General features: G+C 41.0%; 1 protein-coding gene across 4 annotated transcripts in view; it reads left to right on the plus strand.

The window, feature by feature from the left end:
• Positions 1-21,157, plus strand: part of LOC310922289 (ceramide transfer protein-like) — a 205,907-nt gene that overhangs the window by 143,800 nt on the left and 40,950 nt on the right. For 3 of the 4 annotated variants that reach the window (XM_083882742.1, XM_083882745.1, XM_083882743.1), the window contains exons 4-7: positions 3,783-3,890; positions 4,666-4,804; positions 6,335-6,418; positions 18,386-18,543. In XM_083882742.1, the coding sequence (XP_083738868.1) occupies positions 3,783-3,890; positions 4,666-4,804; positions 6,335-6,418; positions 18,386-18,543 (489 nt within the window). The remainder of the gene's footprint in view (positions 1-3,782; positions 3,891-4,665; positions 4,805-6,334; positions 6,419-18,385; positions 18,544-21,157) is intronic. The other variant, XM_083882744.1, reaches the window with a different exon arrangement.

Here is a 21,157-nt window from a genome sequence, read left to right on the forward strand (position 1 = left end):
ACAGTATTGTATGCCTAAACCCCTTAATTTTTCTTTTTAAAATCCTTTTATTCCCTTACCTCTTCTGTTTTCACTTGTCAAGCCTTTGAAAGTCTTAAAATCCATATAAAGAGCCAAAAGTCCTTACTTGAGTATTTGCAAAAAACCTAATCAAAGCTTCATTATTTGTTTTGTTATATTTGAAATTCAAATCTGGTGAATTAAGGTATAGTCTCTGTACTGTAACACAAGTGCAATGCAATTCAAAACGTCCAGTATACCAAATATGTTGCCAAAGTTAGGTATACTGCTTAACACTTGAACTAATATTCTAGAAGAGTCCTGCATATCCAACGCGAATGTTCTAATAAAAAGCTTATTCCAATAGATATTTTAAAGCTATACTTTAAAACAAATTGTAGTACTAATTGTTAAAAATTTGACCTTTTAGCACTTCTGTCACTACACTTATGTAACTATATTTCTAGCACGCTTGTTCTGTATAAAATAGCTTTAAATTCATTATTTATAGCAGAAATTTCTAAATGCATCTTGCCTTATATTGTTTCACTATAATCTGTTATTAAAAAACAACCTAGTCTCTGCTATTTCAGATAAGTTAATTTTTTTTTGCTAAATTAAGCAATTAACTTAAGATGTGCCTTATTAAATCTTTTGAACTTATGAGTGTCCTTTTTCCTTTTTTCTTTTTTTCTTTTTCACTCCTTTCTGCTCTCACTCTTTCTCTCTCTTTTTTCTTTTACACTGATGATTACTTAGCCATTTTCCACCAAGATTTAGAATACTCTTTTCTAACTATTCTTGCATTTTTTGATAATTTCCATTTTTCCACTTTGTTTCTACTTCTGATACTTATTCCTCTTTCTTCTGTTTCCTCAATTATTTGTTGTCTTCTACCTCATTCTTTAAATGGGCCAGATAGAAACTGACTCTTGGCTCCATTTTACTTGTTGTGGCTGGGTAATCTCATTCAGTCACATTCATTCAGGAATTATGTTAACAATTCTGGAAGTCACATTTTTCTTTTAAGTCATACTTTAATTTTTCCACAACTATGTTTCTCTGCCACTGCTCCTTTGTAACCCAAATATACGTTTTGTCCTGCACACTTGCAGTATTGTATAAATTATCCTTTTTTAATGAACTCCAACTTTGTGTCCTTTCTCCTTTCTTTTAATACTCTGTAAGCTCATTTGCATCTTAATTTATCAGCACTTTCTCTACTTCCCAAAGTCTATGCCGTTTTCAAATTTTCTACAAAAGTCCAACACCTAGAATTCCATTGTTGCTTCTTGCTTGTTCCATATCATGTGTTCTGTCTCCCCTTTTCCCTGCCCTGTCTGAATTGCTCTGCTGCTGCAGTATTTCTCATTCTGTCAAATTTACAGTATTCTTTGTCAACTTGATCAAATCCATTAACAGTATTTCAGATATTGCTCTGAACCATCTGTTTCTTTTGTCACAGAAATTTTGCAACTGGCACATGTTGACAGAGGTGAGGTTGTATTGTATAAAATCACAAGTAATTCTTTATTCATGGTCATGAGGTATCCCATTCAAATTGAAGTACATTGAATGTAATTTCACACATGGTTCTTTACCTTTCAAGTGTTCAGATACAACGTCATTTGACCAATCATTAATTAATACACGCATATTACTGTTTTGCAAAGCAAGTATAATTCTATGGCATCATTGTCCATCTGATTTTTTCATGATTGAGATGGGCCTTGAGTGAGTCTTGCTACAGTTACTTGTCTATGATGCCAGATAATGGGAGAGTTTCACAGAGGTGTTAGAGGGGCTAGGATGATGGCATTATCTTGATAGTCCGGGAGTATCCTTTATTCTTCAGTGTGGGGTCTGTCCTTCTCCTTGCAATGAGCTGGGGTCCTTTAGTCATTCTGACTTAACCATGACTATGCAGTATACAATGTTAACTATATATCTTAAGAATTATAGAATGGGTTGGGTTGGAAGGGACTTAAAGGATCATCTAATTCCACCCTTCCTGCAATGGGCAGGGACACCTTTCACTAGACCAAGTTGCTCAGAGCCCCATTCAACCTGGCCTTGAACACTTCCAAGATGGGGCAGCCACAGCTTCTCTGGGCAATCTGTTCCAGTGCCTCACCACCCTCACAGTAAAGAATTTCTTCCTAATATCTAATCTAAACCTTCCCTCTTTCAGTTTAAAGCCATTCCTCCTTGTTCTATTACTACATACCCTTGTAAATGTTCCTCTCCAGCCATTTCGTAGATCCCTTTCAGGTACTGAAAGGCCACAGTAAACTCACTCTGGAGCCTTCTCCAGGCTGAATAACGCCAACTCTCTCAGCCTTTCCTAATAGGAGATGTGTTCCATCCCTCTAATCATCTTCATGGCCCTCCACTGGACTTGCTCCAACAGGTCAATGTCCTTCCTGTGCTGGGGACCCCAGAGCTGGATGCAGTATTCAAGGTGGGGTCTCACCAGAGTGGAGTAGAGGGGCAGAATCACCACCCTTGACCTTCTGATTTCGAAGCAGCCCAGGATACAATTGACTTTCTAGGCCACAAGTGCACGACTGGGGCATGCCCGGTGCAACCAAGCAGCCCAGGTGCAGCACCTTGCACTTGGCCTTGTTAAGTCTCATGAGATTCCCATGGGCCCACTTTTTGAGCTTGTCCAGGTCCCTCTGGATGGCATCTCATCCTTCAGGTGTGTCAACCACACCACTCAGCTTGGCGTCCTCTACAAAGTTGCCGAGGGTGCACTTGATCCCTTCTCCTACATCATTAATGAAGATATTAAATAACACTGGTCCCAATTCAGACCCCTCAGGGGCACCACTAGTCACTGATGTCCACTGGGACTCTGCGCCATTGACCACTACCCTCTGGATGTGACCATCCAACCAATTCCTTATCCACCAAACAGTGCACCCATCAAATCCTTGTCTCTCCAATTTGGAGAGAAGGATGTTGTTGGGGACCATGTTAAATGCTTTACAGAAGTCCAGATAGATGGCATCTGTAGCCTTTCCTTTTTCCACTGATGTAGTCACTCCATCATAGAAGGCCACTTGGTTGGTCAGGCAGGACTTGCCCTTGGTGAAGCCATGCTGGCTGTCCCAAATGACTTCCCTATCCTCCATGTGCCTTAGAATAGCTTCCAGGAGGATCGCTTCCATGATCTTCCCAGGCACAGAGGTGAGGCTGACAGGTCAGTAGTTCTCAGGGTCCTCCTGGGATGAAGAAAGTTCATAGAAATTAATACTATCAAGACTGGTACAGTAGTTAGAGAATGAGATTTTTCAACACTGCCTTACATTCTCTTTTAGGGTTTTTCTTCTCCTTTGTCATGTGTGCCATTTTATGTTAACCTTTAGGAAAATATTCTTCTTACAGTTCCTCACTATCTTCTTCTGTTTTACTTGTGAGAGCATTTGTCAAACTTAATATTTTTTAATCTTTTTCATGCGATTTTAATCAACAGATGAGATGCTTTTCATTTTTTACATTGTTTAATTGGTTACTGTTTTAGGGGTACACAATAAATTGCAGATAAAGACTTTTTTTCCAGATCAACATGATAACAAAAAAAAAAATATTCATAGCAACTTTACAGTTACTACATCAACATCTTAAACTTGCAGACACAATCCAAGTTATTAAGCCCTTGCTACTTCCTGACAAGAAACAAATGGGCTAGTTTAGAAGAAATATTAAACTTATTTTCACTAGTTCTTTTTTTATTAAAAGCCTCAATGCTCTACTTTTGTGTGTGGTTTGGTTTTTAGACTGAATCTGGCTATGCATCAGAGTCAAGTTTACGACGCCATGGCTCCATGGTGTCTCTTGTTTCTGGAGCAAGTGGATACTCTGCAACATCTACCTCTTCATTCAAGGTTAGTGAATAACATTTTCTTAGTATTGGTGTTTAAATAACACACAAAACTGGAAAGTAAATAAGCTATGTGAAGACTTGTTCACATAATTATAGGAAAAAATACCAAACAAATCTTTGGTTTATTATAAGTGTTAGTAATTCAGCATGTGATGATGAACAGATCATACAGGAAACTTTTTCATGCCTCTATGCAGTTATCCCTCTTAAACTATGGTGTCATTTTCAAATGACAAGGAAATAAAACCCATGGGAGAATTTATTAGTCTTTCTTAGTGTACTTCTGAGAATATCAGGACTTCTAGATGAAAGGAAATGCTGATTCTGTGACTTGACAAATGACAACTTTCTTTGTTTCATGTATATAAATATTTAACATTTGAAATTGGTTGAGGCAGAAGAGGAGCAGCACAAGAAAAGGGAGAGTAAAGGCTAGAATAAAGATCTTAAACTAGAACTGACTGTTTTCAGGTAAATAGGTGTAAACCTCATAGTATGTAAGATTGTGTTTTTAATAAATTTTTATTGAATGCTCTAAAGTAGCAAATGAAGTCAAGATGAAAAATTGAGACTAGTGGACAAAATGAGTAAGAAACACTTTTATATAGTTTCTTATGTTCTAACATTACCAGTATTTCGTAGCTGCTGATATCTGAAATTTCTTTGGTGGGCTTAAAGAATTTGTTCTTCATAATTGCAGAAATCCTTTTTTTTTGGCATTGAACTGTTGCTGAACCTGTAGAAGCATTTGAGTCTTTTTATGCTTGTATTTTCAGAAGGGCCATAGCTTACATGAGAAGCTTGCAGAAATGGAAACCTTTAGAGACATCTTGTGTAGACAAGTTGATACTTTACAGAAATATTTTGATGCCTGTGCAGATGCAGTTTCCAAAGATGAACTCCAGAGGGATAAAGGTAAAACTGTAATTGAGAACTGTTATCTCCATAGAATTTAACTTTTTACACAGTAATAGCCCTTGAAATAATTACTATAGCATTTGATACCATATAAATGAGGTATGTATATTAAATTTAGTCTTAGGAATGAGATGTCGTAGCTATTTCTGTATACACTGTTAACTATTTTCACTTCAGAAGTTGGATTCCCATAAAAATCTGCTTAACCTAAATATTGACCTCTATCTGTCAATTGTATAAATGATCTTTTAAGCCCTTGATGTTATATAACAATAATTGATTACCCCATAACATGAATTCAAGCTTGTTTACTGGTGTGTCTCTGTCACAGTTTAACCCCAGCTGGCAACCAAGTACCATGCATCTGCTTACTCACTTCCCTTTCTCTCTCAATGGGATAGGAAGAAGAATCAGAAAAGAAAATAGAACTCATGGGTTGAGATAAGAACAGTTTATTTGAAACAAAGTAAATAATTATAATAATAATTGTAATAAGAAGGAGAGGGAGAGAGGGAGATACAACCCAAGAAAGACAAGTGATGCACAATACAGTTGCTCACTACCTGCTGACCGATGCCCGGCCTGTTCACAAGCTGTGATCAGCCCCCTCTTCCAGGTAACTCCCCCCAGTTTATATACTGGGCATGACATTCTATGGTGTGGAATATCCCTTTGGCCAGTTAAAGTCACCTGTCCTGCCCATGCTTCCTCCCAGCCTTTTGTGCAGCTCCTCAGTGGCAGAGCATGAGACACTGAAAAGTACTTGCTTTGGGTAAGCACTACCTAGCAACAACCAAAACATCAGTGTGTTATCAACATTATTCTCATACTGAATCCAAAACACATCTCGCTACCAGCTACTGAGAAGAAAATTAACTCTATCCCAGCCAAAACCAGTCTCTTATCTTTATTTTGGAAAGCAATAGATTATTAGTTTTCATAGGAACAATACATTCTTTAAAAAAGGCAAAGGTTCTGCCATAATGAATGCTCCTGAGATGTATTGGCTGTAGCTAGAGCACTGAGTGCACACTGGAAGTCTTAGTAGACTCAGGTGTAGATGTCTACATCTCTCTGAATTGTTCTTCCCAGAACACAGCTTGTCAAATTCATGCACTCTTCTGAGGCATTAATATTCATCCCCATGTTTGTTCTGGTAGCCTGAAACTTTTGATAGTGAGAAAACAATAGATAAGTACCATTCCACTTCTTTGAGAACTTTCTAGTGTAAAAGAGTAGATAGTTACTCAATTGTGACTCCTTACTTATCCAGTTGTAACACCAAGATAATGTTCTTCTTGCCATCAAGTGCTAAATTTTGACACAGAGCAAATGTCAGTCTCCTGATGGTTTCTGAAGGTAATGTTGATAGTGCTCAAAAAAAAGAGAAGGGAGGGTGTATATCATGACTGTTATAGGAAAAAATCTTAAATGCTGCTTAGTCATGAAGATGCTCATTTCTTTTTTGCACACTAAAGACTTGGGAAAGCTTTCTCACTCCCATAACACACACTTTCTCACATTTAGTGGTAGAAGATGATGAAGATGATTTCCCTGTGATGCGTTCTGATGGGGATTTTTTACATAACAGTAACAGCAGTAAGGAAAAATGTAAGTGTCAACTTTTTCACTGAAAATTCGTATGAATGGTATGATAAGCCTGATACGAGATGGGTATTTATGTTCTTTTCTAAGCAGAAAATAACAAGAATAGTTATTTGAATGTATGTGACAGGACATTCTTATTCATGTTAAAATAATCATGAAAAGTAGTTAAGGAATCTGAGTTATTCTTAATTCACACAAATATTAATGCAAGACTATCAAGATGGAATTTCCTATTTGTGTCCAAAGCCATTTCCACTACAAAAATCTGTTGAAACAGCTGCATCATTTGTATACTGGGAACTGAGATTTGTAACAAGCAATTGCAGTTTTTCTTGCAATCTGCTTTAGGAGTGTGGTGAAGCACAATGCTTTTCCAGTTAGGTGTGCCCCATTATGATTTTTCTAACTTCTGTGTCTATGTAATGATTAGGTCAACATTGTTACTGAATCTCACTCATCCTAATTTTAGCACTTTTTAAAACTGTATTTTTCAGTGTTATGCTGAACAGAATTCTGATTTTTATTCTTATCTTAAATGATCTGGTTATAGTCATTTTACTCACTGCATCCATTCACTAAATGTGAATTCCTGATGCAAGTCTTGCTTTTTTAGAAATCTGATACATCTGGCCTGCCAGAAGTTGTGTATGCATTTAAAAAAATCTATTTGCATTCTTCTTATACTTTCGCTTGTTTCCTGGCTAAAATTATTTCTGCATTGACTTTCTATAATGGTTGACAATTCAGTATTTGTTAGACTTTGGTTCGCAAAACTTTGAAGCAGTACAGTTGCAAATCTGATGGAATCTCCAAAAGAAGTACTTAGAAAAAGCATTTTTAAAATTGTAGACACTTTCTTCAAGAATCTGAAAAATATATGTGCAAAATAAACCTTTTCTGTCTTCTGTTTTCTTTTATCTGGCTCTAGTTTCCCATGTGTTGCATGTTTCCTTGCTGTATTTAAGTTTTCTTTCTATATTATTGCCAAGACTGTTAGGAGGAAAGGAATTGGAAGGAGTTACAATATACTTCTAGAGAACTAAAAATATGAGTAGATTTTTTTTTTAGTCATATAAAGCACTTGCTCTGCTAAGGATGTAGTGATCAGTAGAGGGTATTTCAAGGACCCAAAAGGGTATTGTTGGGCTTTTGGGATAGCTGCTGTAGACACAGATGAAATTAGTTGAATACCCTGCCTGGTGTCTCAGAGGACCCTTCTGCTGTGGGACTGCTGAGGGTCGAAGAACAACAGGTACAGATGTCTACCACAACCGTGCACCGTTGACAATACTGCACCAACTGGGACTCCGTGACCCCCATCCATGAGATGATTCATGAACTGGAGAGCCAGGGAGTGGTCAGTAAGACTTGCTCATCCTTTCATAGTCTAGTCTTATATGGCCAGTGCTTAAGTCCAATGGAGAGTGGAGGCTGACAGTGGACTATCATGGCCTGAATGAAGTCACACCATCCCTGAGTACTGTTGTGCTGGACATGCTAGAACTTCAGTATGAACTGGAGTCCAAGGCAGCAAAGTAGTGCCACCACTGACATTGCTAATGGGTTTTTCTCCATTCCTTTAGCATCACAGTGCAGGCCACAGTTTGCTTTCACCTGGAGGTGTGTCCAGTACACCTCAAACTGACTGCCCCAGGGGTGGAAACACAGCCCCTCTATTTGCTGTGGACTGATACAGGCTGCACTGGAAAAGGGTGACACTCCTGAACACCTGCAATACATTGATGACATCATGGTATGGGACAACACAGCAGAGGAAGTTTTTGAGAAAGGGGAGAAGATAATCCAAATCCTTCTGAAAGATGTTTTTGCCATAAAACAAAGTAAGGTCAAGGGACCTGCCCAGGAAGTTCAGTTTTGAGGAGTAACATGGAAAGATGTACGTAATCAGATTCCAGTGGATGTGGTCAACAAAAGAGCAGCTATGTCCCCCATGACCAGGGAGAAGGAAACACAAGCTTTCCTAGGTGCTGTGGGTTTTTGGGGAATGCATATTCCAGACTACAGTCAAATTGTAAGCCCTCTCTATCATGTGACCCAGAAGAAGAAGGATTTTAAATGGGACCCTGAACAAGAAAAAGCTTTTGAACAAATTAAACAGCAGACTGTTCATGCAATAGTCCTTGGGCCAGTCAGAACAGGACAGGATGTATAAAACATGCCCTACACTGCAGCCAGGGAGAATTATCCTTCCTGGAGCCTCTGGAAGAAAAAACCTGGGGACACTCGAGGATGACCCCTGGGGTTCTGGAGTAGGGGAAACAAATGATCCAAGGTCTGCTACATCCCAACTAAAAAAGACATCCTGGCAGCTTTTGAAGGGGTTCAAGCTGCTTCAGAAGTGATTGGCACTGAAGCACAGCTCCTCCTGTCACCACGATTACCAGTGTTAGGCTGGATGTTCAAAGAGAAAATCCCTTCCACACATTATGGCACTGATTCTAAATTGAAAATGGAAAACTGCTGTATCAAGTCCTATGTGGTGAGTTGCAGAAGCTACTGAGGGACAAGGTGAATCAAGTCAGGTTGAAGAGCTGGAAGCCATCCAGCTGGCTTTAGATATTGCTGAGTGAGAGAAATGGCCAATGCTCTACCTCTACACTGACTTGTGGATGGTAGCAAACGTTCTGTGGAGGTGGCTGGAGCAATGGAAAAAGACCAATTGCCAGCAAAGAAGTAAACACATCTGGGATACCAAAGTGTGGCAAGACATCACTAGCCAGGTAGAGAAGTTGGCTCTAAAAGTCCATCATGTAAATGCATACATACCCAAGCACTGAGCTACTGAAGAGCATTGCAACAATAGACAGGTAGATCGAGCGGCCAAGATTAAAGTGTCTCAGGTAGATCTGGACTGGAAACGTAAGGGTGAATTATTTCTGGCTTGATGGGCCCACAATGCCTCAGGTCATTAAGGAAGAGATGCAACATATAGATGGGCTTGTGATTGAGGGGTGAACTAAACCATGAACACCATCTCCCAGGTTATCCTTGTGTGAAACATGCACTGCAATCAAACAGGCCAAGTTGGTAAAGCCTCTGTGATATGGGGGATGATGGTTGAAATATAAATATAGGGAGGCCTGGCAGATCGATTACATCACACTCCCACAAATCTGCCAAGGCAAACACTTATGTGCTTACAGTGGTGGAAACAACCATGGGATGCCTGGACACGTACCCTGTGCCTCACATCACTGCCTGGAACACCACCTTGGGCCTTGAGAAGCAAGTCCTGTGGCCACATGGCACCCCAGAAAGATTTGAGTCAGGCACAAAGACTCATTTCAAAAACAGTCTCATAGACACCTGGGCTAGAGGGCATGGTATTGAGTGGATGTATCATATTCCCTATCATACACCAGCCTCTGGAAAGATGGAACCATGTAATGGACTGTTAAAAACCACATTGAAAGCAATGGGCAGTGGGACGTTCAAACATTGGGATCTACATTTAGTGAAGGCCACCTGGTTAGTTAACACTAGAGGCTCCACCAATCAAGCTGGCTCTGCCCAATCAGAACCTCTACATACTGTAGAAGGGGATGAAGTCCCCATGGTGCATACGAGGAATGTGTTAGGGAAGACAGCTTGGATTAGCCCTGTTTCAAGCAAAGACAAACCCATGGGCATGGGATTCTTTTTGCTCAAGGACCTGGGTGCACTTGGTGGGAAATGCAGGAAAACATGATGTGTACCTCAAGGTGATTTCATATTTGGGTGAGAAAGGTCTGTAATGTTGAATTGCATATGTAATATGGGTTGTTGAATGGCACTGATACTTTACACTGTATGTTGTAAATACAATGAACGATGAATATGAACTGATCCAGTTACACCAGTTATGGACTAAAATAATTCAACAAACATCTTGGGGGTATTTCCAGTGACTACTGAAATAATACCTGTGCTTGTATATAGCCATATGTATATATATGTATATAGTTAAAAGGTATAAAATCTGGGCATGATATTAATAGTATAGAATAAAGGATGCATAATATCTTGAGTAGAGAAACAAGGGGGTGGAGTTTTTTATGCTGTCTATTCAATACTACCCATGTCACCGCTGGGGGGTGTGGTTTTGGAAGGGAAAAACCCAAGGTTGGAAATAGGAAGGTTTTTTTTGTTTGTTTGTTTTTGGTGGGTTTTTTTTGTTTGTTTGTTTGTTTTTGTTGGTTTTTTTTTTTTTTTTCTGGGCTCACTGTTCTGGTTTTGCATTGATTGACATTTAATGAGGAGGGAAGAAGCCACCCACGGAAATGATTTTTTTAAGAGGACATGCTGAGAGTCTCCTCCGTGCCTGACAAAACCAATCAGTGGCTAGTTTAAATATTGACAACCTGTTAAACCAATTAAAGAGCTGAATATATCTCTGTGAGATTCACATTTTAAGACAAACAAGCCCAGGAAAAGCCTTTTCTTCTTCTGGCCTGGGAACAGGTAACAGGCCGGCCCGGCTCTCTTCGTGCAGCCAGGCCGGAACGGGCGGCCCCTGCCAAGGGGCCTAATCCCTTCCCGGGAAGCCCGCCAGGCTCAGTCCTGGCCAGACCTGGCCCCAGTGGCTGTTAACATCTTGCTGCCAGGCCGGTGTCCGTCCCCCCCCCACCCCAGCGTGGTCAGGTCGGCCTGCAGCTGGAATTAAACATGGTATGGGCCTGAGACCAGCAATGCAGCCAGAGCAGCTGCCGCCATTCTGGCCAGGCCCCCGAGATCCTGGCACAGCCCCAGCACAGCCTGAATTTATCACTGTGACTGCTTCAGCCACTGCCCTGCAGAAAATCATCATGACCATCTGCAGGCCCCAGGCGAGATAGTAATTCTTTCATTGCACAGATGAAACTTGCAGAACATTGATCCTCTCTCGACTGAGAGAAAAGGACAGAGCGAAGATGCGTAGAGAAACAACATGAAGACACCAAGGTCAGTAAAGAAGGAGTCAAGTCCCAGATAGGAGGAAAATGAGGACATGCCTTAGTCTTCAGCTGAAATTCTTTTGTAAGGCCATGGTGATGGACTGTGATACAGTAGAATATCCCTTTAATTCATGGAAACAGGATGGGGGGAATGAAGAGTGTTCAAATTGCAGACATGAGCAAAGGCATTGGTGCTGAAGCAAGTAAATGTTGAAGTAGCTGTGATCTCATGAGAAGTTTGAACAGAGAGATGAGTGATGAAGACCCCCAGGGAAAGAGGAGGAAGACCTCTGTTCCCAGAGATGAAGATGATCTCAGAGACAGATGAAGAGAACCTTTGCTTTCGAACAGCTCATCCTTAAAATAGTACCCCATGAGTTTGACATGGCCCAGGAATGCAGCTGTGGGAAGGCTGCATGAGATGGGAGGGACTTCACCATTGCAGATTTCCAGGCTGCTGCTATTCATGGAAATTGAAGCCACAAGAGAACTGTTTTCTTGTGGGGAAGTCTCTATGACATGGTAAAAGAGACTTCTCTCCCTAAAAGAACTGATACAAGACTATTTTAGAGGTGTTCAACTGACCTAAGTCCTAAGGTTTTGTCTCTATACATTGTCAGTGGGAATGAAAAGAAGCTTGTGGGGGGAAGAAAAGTGTTTTGAAGGTTTTATTCTGATTCTTATTATTTTTTTCTTTCAGTTCTGTTTAAATAAATTTTTCTTTATGCCCTTTAAGGTTTTGAGCCTGCTTTGCTCTTCTCCTAATCCTATATTGCAACAGAAAAAGAATTAATGATTCTAGTAAGTGCCCTGGCATTTAGCCAGTGCTCAACCTATCACACTCACTCTGGACAGGATGTGGGACCGGGACTGCTGTTGCTGCTACCATGCCTCCACTGCACCAGAGAGCGAGTCCCTGTACCCACACCACTGCTGCCACCACCCTGGAGACAGAGCCCCTGCAATGGGGCCCGAGTTGTGCTAGGTGGCGCAAAGTCAGCATTTCAGCACCACAATTCCTCATTTGGATGAACTACCTTTCCAAGTTCCATTTTGTCCCTGCTTTATATTGGTTTTGGGCTGGGGGGAAAAAGTTAAGCTGTGAGAGCCTCCCTATATATCTTTGTTTTTCCAAATACCATGTTCCCCAAGTCCAGGGCCAGTCATCATTCTGCCTTTGTCTGGAAACCATGCTGGGTGCGGCAACTGGGAGACATTTTTGTTTGTTCCGTGGTGTGTCCTTTTGTGGGTAAAACTCTTTCTCTCTTTTGTACATTATTTTATTAATATTGTATGGGTATTGCAATTTTTCAGTAAGTTGTGATTCCAACTTTAATCTCTCCTTGTGTTCCTCCATTATCAGAAGGGGCAGGGCAAAAAGGGAGCATCTTGAGTGGATTTAATTTTCTAGCCTGGTTGTAAACTAGTACAGTTCACTAGGATCTTTGAGTGAAAGTTAAAAAGACCACCATGAAGGTATTCAAATTTATTGCTCACTTTCCAATTAGAAAATCTGGTAACTGAAGCAATGATCATTTGTATAAAGCACCAAGGGATAGCCTGGCTGATACATATTTACCCAGTGGGATTTTAGAATCTAAGAATGTAGAATCCTGATCAGGAAGTTTAACCATTCATCTGCTCAGGAAAATGAGTGTATTTGGGTTTAAATTATGTAAGAATAAAAGCAGTAGGTGGTACTTAAGGGAACCTCTTTGAAGATGGAAGGTGGTTTTGTACTGAAACTACAAAGATGGAAATGGTACAGAGAGTGAAAGAAATTTTTTATATAAAACACAGTGGAATTTGTGTTGGATTTTAGTGCTTTGAATGGAGGAAGAATATTCACCAATATACTGCTGGAATAATGAGGTTGTTTTTAGAGGAAAACTAATTATATTGATACTATTGCTATCCACAGAATAACCAACAGTAGGTATAAATAAATAGGTTGTGTACCAAAGCATTTATCTTTAATTTAGAATTAGTTTAGTGACAAAAGATGTTAAGGTAGCATAAAATGGAAAAGATAAAGGAACTTTGTTTTTCTAGTTACTGTTTTTTAAAACTAGTCTTTCATTTCAGTGGAAAACAGATTTGATTGAACAGGTGATTTTTGGAACATCTGGGAAAGTACCACAAACAGCATCTTATGAATAAGAAGGCACAACTAATCTATCCTAACAAACAGAGATGTGTAGGAGAGAAGGGCTGAAGAGCTTTTGAAGAAGGCTAAAACATGCTATGAAAAATACATTATAAGAAAGAGAAAACAATTAATAAATAAAGCAAAATTATTGAGAGAGGATAATTAAAAAGAAACCACTTGAAAGATGTTGAAGTTAAAGTAGAAGAAAAATAAAACTGCTGCATCTTTCAATTGGCTACATACAGTTTGATCTCTAGGCAAGAAGAGCAGTTGCAATAACACTTTTCTATTAGCTTTTAACTTGAACCTACAGATCTCCTGATGCAAGATTTCATTTTGAAATTTGATGACACTGACTTTGAAAGTGCAAACTCTGTATGTATCACTGCTACTTTGAGACTAGTCATTAAGGAATTACTTAGAATATATGATGACTGAAACTGTGTGTAAGTATTAATGAGTTGTAGATGAGACCAAAAGACATCCAGGAACAAAAGCTGTTTTTTATCCAGGAAATGAGGCTACTTTGCTGCATCTCCCTTGCAGTTTGCCATAGATTTATGAAATTATTTTATACTGTTGCAGTCAGTGGTAATTTCTTCAGTGTGTCTAGCATGTTGCATACCTAAGAGAAAAATCACATGTATAAGCAGTGTAGCTGTGCTGGCAAGCCTGCGCATGAACATGGTTTACACCAGCATGACATATCAGCAGTATAAACTGCATTTTCCCCTTTGCAGCTGTTAGGAAGAGGGAGAGATCATTATTGCTTCTGAAACAGATTGATTGATCTTTCTTTCACTCCCATTGTCTTTACCCTTTTAGGGAGTATTCTTGATTAACATGAAACAAAAAGATAAGCTGTGTTCTACCATAGTATGTATGTTCACTGAGGTGTCATAGGTTAACACAGTTTGGTTTTTTGGTTAATGGAATATTGCCCTGATAGGACCTGGGACTTTGTTTTGGAAAGGACAGGGACCTATCAGGGACCAGTTTTTGGATTGACATGTAGTTTTGACCACTCAGAAAACGGAATGCAACTTTTGGTAATACCCATATAAAGCTGAGACTGCGTTCAAGCCCTCCTCTTCCTCCCACCTAGCAACCAGCTAACATAGTGGGCTGGCTGAGGAGTCCCCGACTTAAGCTCCGCTGCCCCAGGGTGGCCAGGCCCGGCCAGGCCTCTGAGAGCCACTGCCCACAGAGGAAGCAAGGCCAGCTGAGCCCCTGATCCCCTGGCTGCCGGCAGCAGTGTTATAAATGGGCGGAGATAATATTTTTCTCCTTAAAATGCCTTTATTAATCAGCTCTTACAATGGTGGCTCGAGGGTTTTGGCAGCCCGGTGCGCCCTGGAGGAGGAGGGTCCTTGGTCAGCTCTGCAGCAGGAAGTTCAGCAGGGCTGGAGAACTCTTCCCTCGTCGGGAGTGTTCCCGGAGTTCTGTATTCTCTTTGTTTGCCTCGGGGTCTCACTTCTGGTTTGGTACTTTTAAGTTACAGCGAGCCACAAAAACTGGAAAAATCAGTTCCACTGATGCTCTAGGGTACACATGGCCTAGTATTGGTTTTTGTGGGTTTAAATTTCACTTAGGTTTATTTTTATAAGGGGTTTTTGGTGTTAAAAGGGTCCCGAGATGCACCTGGGATTTTTAATTTGCGTGTACGGGGTCTCTCTGGGGCGCAGGGGCTGCAGGCTTTAACAACCTCATGGCAGTTTTGCAACAGTTATGGCGTCTTGGAGGTCTTGATGGTGGCGGGGCTGTGAGGTGGGGATGGAGCGTGTTCTTTTTGGAGCAGGGCGGCGGTCTGGTGGCCGCCCGGCTGGGTGCGCCACGTGGTGGTTTTGCGGGGTTTGGGGTTTTCTGCACCGGGCTCGAGCCGGGGCGTGACGGGGCCGGCCAGCCCATCGGTCGGCAGCGGCGGCTGGCCACCCGGTGACGTGGCTCTTTATGGGAGCCCGGGGTCACGCCGTCTCGTCGGCAGGGCTGTAGCAGCCGTGGCCGCCCGGCGGCAGCGGCGGGGGCGCCCGGCCCCGCGGCTGCCGGGGGACGCGCTGTTTTATTGGCGCGGCTGCAGGACGAGACTGTGGTGGGAACGAAGCGCGGCGGGCCACTCTTATCAGCTGTGCCGCGCTGGAGCGGTTTGGGAGCCGGGAGCCGCGGTGCCGGAGCTGTTTCGCGGCAGGGGAGGCCAGCTTGGGCCGGGAAGCCCGAGGCAGACCCTCCCCCACTAGCAGCCACCGTTCCGCGGCGGGCTCGGCAGCCGAGGAGGCGCGGGGCTGTTGCGGCCGGGCTTCTTTGAAGGGAGCGGGCGGGCCCGCTCCCGGGGTCTGTTTTAAGGTGGTCCGGGGTCTGGGGGGGTGCAGGCTCTCTCTCTCTCTCTTAAGGCGGCAGGCAGTCCACTCTGGGGTCGGAGAGAGGGTGCCTGCAGGCAGCTTCTAAGCGACCAGGCAACCCCCCCTTTACTGCCCCCTCCCCCCGGGGGGGGACCACGGAGGTGGCTTTTTATTGTTACATTACAAAATAAACATTCAAGATATTAATACACTTATTACATAACAATCAAGGGTTTCAATTTTCCAAATTTCATTTTTTTCAGCAGTGCTGCAGTTTGGCAGTGCTGACCGCGTGTCTGGGGCCACGGCGGAGATTGGAGCCAGGCTGTGGCAAGGCTGTGCCCCACACTCCTGGCTGCCAGCACCCCTGGCCCAGAGGGAGGATAGGATCCCCCTCCCACCCTATGCTGGGCCCCAGAGAGCAGCTCCGAGCGGCTCACGCCATCAGATCGAGGGGTAGAAGAGAAGGCATCCATCAGCTTCCCCACACCAGCATGGCTTTAAAACCTTTGCAGCTGCAGCAGCAGAGATCATATGACCACCACAGGCCTGGGCAAGCTTTAACTCTTTCCTGACACAGATTGAGACTTCCTTAAACTCTAACCTTTCTCAGAGATGAGAGAAAAGGCCAAATTGGAGACATGTAAAAGGGCAACATGGAGATCTGAAAGTCAGTAAAGGAAGAGTGACTTCTTAAGTGAGAAAGATGACAAGTTGCCTTGGTTCTAGGCTGAAAATCTCCTATGAGTTATGGTAACAGACTAATATGAATATACTAGAATAATCCTTTAGATCGTGGGCAATATGAATTGGGGAGATGATTTGTGGATTTGAGCAAAGGTATCTGTGATGGACTGAGTGAATACTGAATTAGTAGCTGTGATCCCATGAGAGGTTGGACAGAGAGAGATGAGAAGAACCCCTATGCCAGGGAAGAAGTGAGAAGACATCTCTGTTCCCTGAGTTGAAGAATCCTTTGCCTTTGAAGCTGCTCATTTTTAAAAGGTGCCACCCCAATCTGTGAATCTACGACCCATATGTGTAGTCACGGGAGAGACTATGTGAATATGGGAGGTTCCACAATTGCAGAAGTTTCCTGGGCGGGCTGCTTTTGTGTGAGTTAGAAGCCACAAGCATACTCTTTCTCTTGTGGAAAGTTGCCAAACAACGGGAGAGACTTCTCTTTCTCAAAGACTGAATGAATGACTATTTTATAAGTGGTACTGACCTGGAGTTCTGAGTTTTGCCTCTTTAGATTGTTTGTAGAAAATCAACAGTTTGTGGTGGGAGAAAGGGTTGGTTTAGAAATTAATTTGTGGGGTTTTTTTTCCTTTTCCTTTACTTCTCTTAGTGTGTGTTAATAAAATCTATCTGTTTATCTTAAGTTGGGGCCTGTTTTGCCTTTTTCTCCCAAAATCCTATCTCAAAAAACCACCACATGAGGTATTTGAAGTAGTGTGTGGTATGTAAGCATCTGTTTGAAAAAGTTTGATTCCTTCTGAAAAAAGGGCATATAAAACCTCTGGAGACTTGAACCATTACTTAAGACCATGTAATGCTTGCTTTCTGTTCCCTAAGTGTAAATATTGTGGTCTACTATTAGAGAACAGCAATTGCATTTCTCTTCTCTACAAGAACTGAGATGCTTGAAAGCTGCTTTTTACCCTTGCAGATTGATATTGCAGAAATTTACACAAATAATTTTTTTCTCTTTAAACCGTAACAGTGGCACATTGACAAACTGACAGACCAGGAAAAGAAAGTGATATCCAAGTGGGTGATAAGTCACCAGGTTGCCCTATGGCACAGCAAGAGTTACTTTAACTTGCTTGGCTCAGCTTCAACATGACTGTTACTTCTGCTTTCTAATATTTTCTGACATTATTGCGTAGTGTTTGATTTGGTGTTCTGTCAACCTACATACGAGTTTGACATAGAATAGGTACTTTTCTGTCACACATTTTAAGTGACTTGTTTAAATAGCCTTAGTAACAAATGGTCTGGTCAAGAGCAAGTAGTTGTTGGAACTACCAAACACCACAGTACTTGGATAATTCAACATATTTGGTACTTTTATATCATACCTTTTTATGTTGTGGGTTTTAAATCTATAGTTACCTGATAAAAGCAGCCTTGAAATGTTACCTTTGGTGTTTCATTGCATTTTGAAATAGTTTCTTTCTTAGTGCTGTATTGGATATGTTTTAAAGCTGCTCTGTATTAATTAGGCCCCACTTCAAGCTGTCAAACTGCTATTGTTACAAAGTATTCCCACTCCCCTCTACCCACATGATCTGCAGAGTAATACAGCATTACAAGTAGACTTGAAATACAGTATAGCAAGATGAAGCTGAAGGGATGTGTTTTTCTTTTTAAATCTTTTTCCTCGTCCAGTGAATAGCTGAAAATTATTAGAAGTTTTGGGTTTTATTTTTAAATTAAATTTCTAGCCAGTCTATTTTCTTCAAACAGTGATAATGTAAAGCATGCATGTAAAATGCTTGTTTGAATTAAAGGCAGTTATCAATGAGTAATTCATGTTTGGTTTTAGTGTTTCCATATGTGACACCCAAAGGAATTAATGGCATAGACTTTAAAGGAGAAGCTATAACTTTCAAGGCAACTACTGCTGGAATCCTTGCTACACTCTCTCATTGTATTGAACTCATGGTAAAACATGAAGAAAGCTGTCAAAAAAGACTAGATAAGGTAAGATCATTTTCCTTTAACTTTTGTTGAAAAAATTGTTTCTTCAGTTTAAAATTGAAATTTCAAATTAGTTGGTTTAAACTTTACTATTCCAGGTATTACTTTTATTTTTATGTACAGCACTTATTAATTTTAGATGCTTTCATTATTTATTACTCCTTTAACATGTTAAAACCTCATTCTGTTGGTGATACAGTAACATTATTCATCATATTTTTTCTTTTCCCAGCCCTTGTTCAGATAGCATTCCTATATTTTTAATACTATAAAGAACCTGATAGCATTCTACAGTAGTAAGTGTATTGCTTGCAGCCCTCTAAGAAAGACCTAATTATCTATGCTTGCAAAATGATGTGAAAATCTCAGAAATGTTTTGTGATAAGAAATGGTGACAGAACTGAGGAGAACAACCAGTTCTAACTTTAAAGGTCTAAGATACAGTTATTTCACTTACCTTTAGGAGACTAAAGAGATTAATTTAAGTCAAGTTTTATACCAATTGGTTAATTTTTGGGGTGGGGCTGGGCTGATATAATATGTTATTCTTATGATAGTGATAGTTCATGGTAAACCTACTCAACCACTATAGCAACTTGAAAGGAGCAGTCTTCTCTCTTCAGATGAGATGTGCTAGAAACATGGCTAGGTTGTACTTCAGGCTTTGATTTCTAGAATTCTGCCATCACTGCCTGGTGGCTTGTACAGTCCTTTAGTCATTGTTGTCTTGTTTTTATTTTAACATATTTCCATATGGTGTATATCACATTTCAAATCTTACTCAATGTGTGTTAGTGGTACACAATTCAAAGAATGAAGTTATTCAGACAAAATACAATCATGTTTGAATCCTTGCCCATGTCTCTTGGCTCTTTGTCCGTATGTCAAAGACCTGGTCCTAACTGTATTGTGACTTCTGTCAATATTTAATTTATTATTGCTTCATCTAGGTAGTTCAAGGAATTATAGCAGACCTAAGACTTGAAGCTTGTTCATAGGATTGTTGGGTAATTCAGGTTAGAAGACAGTCTCTAGTACAACCTCTTGCTTAAAGGAAGGACAGTTTGAATCAGATCAGATTGATCATGGATTTATCAAGTGTGATTTCAAGTCTCCAAGGCTGAAGATTGCAGAGAAATTCTGAGCAGCCTGTTCTCATGCTCAGCTGCTGTTGTATATCCACTTGGAGCAGCTCTTATTCCAGTATCTGCCTATTGTTTTTCCTCTTCCTACTATCTTCCTATTATAGACTGCTGTGAAGAGTCTGGCTCAGTTTGTTGATGACCCTCTTGGAGGCATTGGAAGGCTACTATTAAGTCCCCCCACAAAAGCCTTCTCTATTCCAGACTGAGAAAACACAGTTGACTCTTGCTGATCACAGTTTGCTTACAGCATGGATGAAGTGGTTTTTTTCTTGTCAGTAGGTTAGTATATGTTATTACAGAATAATATGATAGTATAGAATTTGGTTTAGATTAGTTGTCATAGTTTTCTTCTTCTGTGGACTAACTTTAAAGCACTTGTTTTCAGCTGTAAGCAGTTAAAAATTCAAACCTAAATTTCACCTTCACTCATACAGAATCACAGAATCATTTAGGTTGGAGAAGACCTTTAAGATCATTGAGTTCAACCTTCGAGCAATCACCACTTTGTCAACTAGCGTCTCCGTTGGGGACATGAAAAGAACCACACTCACCCATCAGGTTGAAGTGAGGAGAAAAGGGGCAGTTTATTATGATTTAGGGTTTTTATAGGATTAGGAATTTGGTCAAGGATTGGCAGATGAGAGGAACACCTCTCTGACCTCAGTGGTCAATTCAGAAGTCCATCACTGAGAGATATGAAAACAATCTACATTGTTTTGAGACACTCCAGAAAAAGTGTGTAAACAATCATCAGAAGGCTAAGGAATCAGGGCGACATCTCACCCTTTTTGCATTAGGAAAAAAGAAAAGGAAAAAAGAAAAATGAACAATGTTCAGTCTGTGCTTGTGGAAGGACCATCAGAGTGAACACTCACATCCTCTGCATCTGAGTCATCACTCGATGGTTCATCCATTTGCCTTTCATTTGGTCACGGTCTCCAGCTTTCAACATCGCGGGGTTAATAGAATTCTGTGGCACCAGTAAGGTGCTTGATGGCATGCAAAGCTTTTGCCAATCAACTGTGCGGGGTTTCACCCTGCATTCCTCGTTTTTGTTTAGAAGATTTTTTTTTTTTTTTTTGCCTCAATGACACAACACAGAGTCGTCAACAAATGAAACAAAGCAGCATCGCTGACTCCCTTCAAAACTGAATGACTCAACTGCTGTGCCATGTCGGCAACACAAGCGAAATCCGTGACTAAATTGAAAGGTTCCTGGGAAAACTTGGAAATGCCATGACAGCAGCCCTCAATGCAATTGGGCTGACCCATCTTCATGACCTTCCAAACTGGTCACTCAGATCCATCCTCCAAGTAACAATGGCCTTTCCTCTTCTTCCCAAACCGTCAGTAACGACAGTGCACTGGCTCCTGGGTATTATTAAAGAATTTTGCCACGTGCAATAGCTCATGGCTGGGCAGATGACAGGTGATCTGCCCTGAAAATTTTTTCTGAGCACTTTGCAGAAAAA

Source organism: Zosterops lateralis (assembly GCF_965231275.1).
Source record: "Zosterops lateralis genome assembly, chromosome: W".
Classification (NCBI taxonomy): domain Eukaryota; kingdom Metazoa; phylum Chordata; class Aves; order Passeriformes; family Zosteropidae; genus Zosterops; species Zosterops lateralis.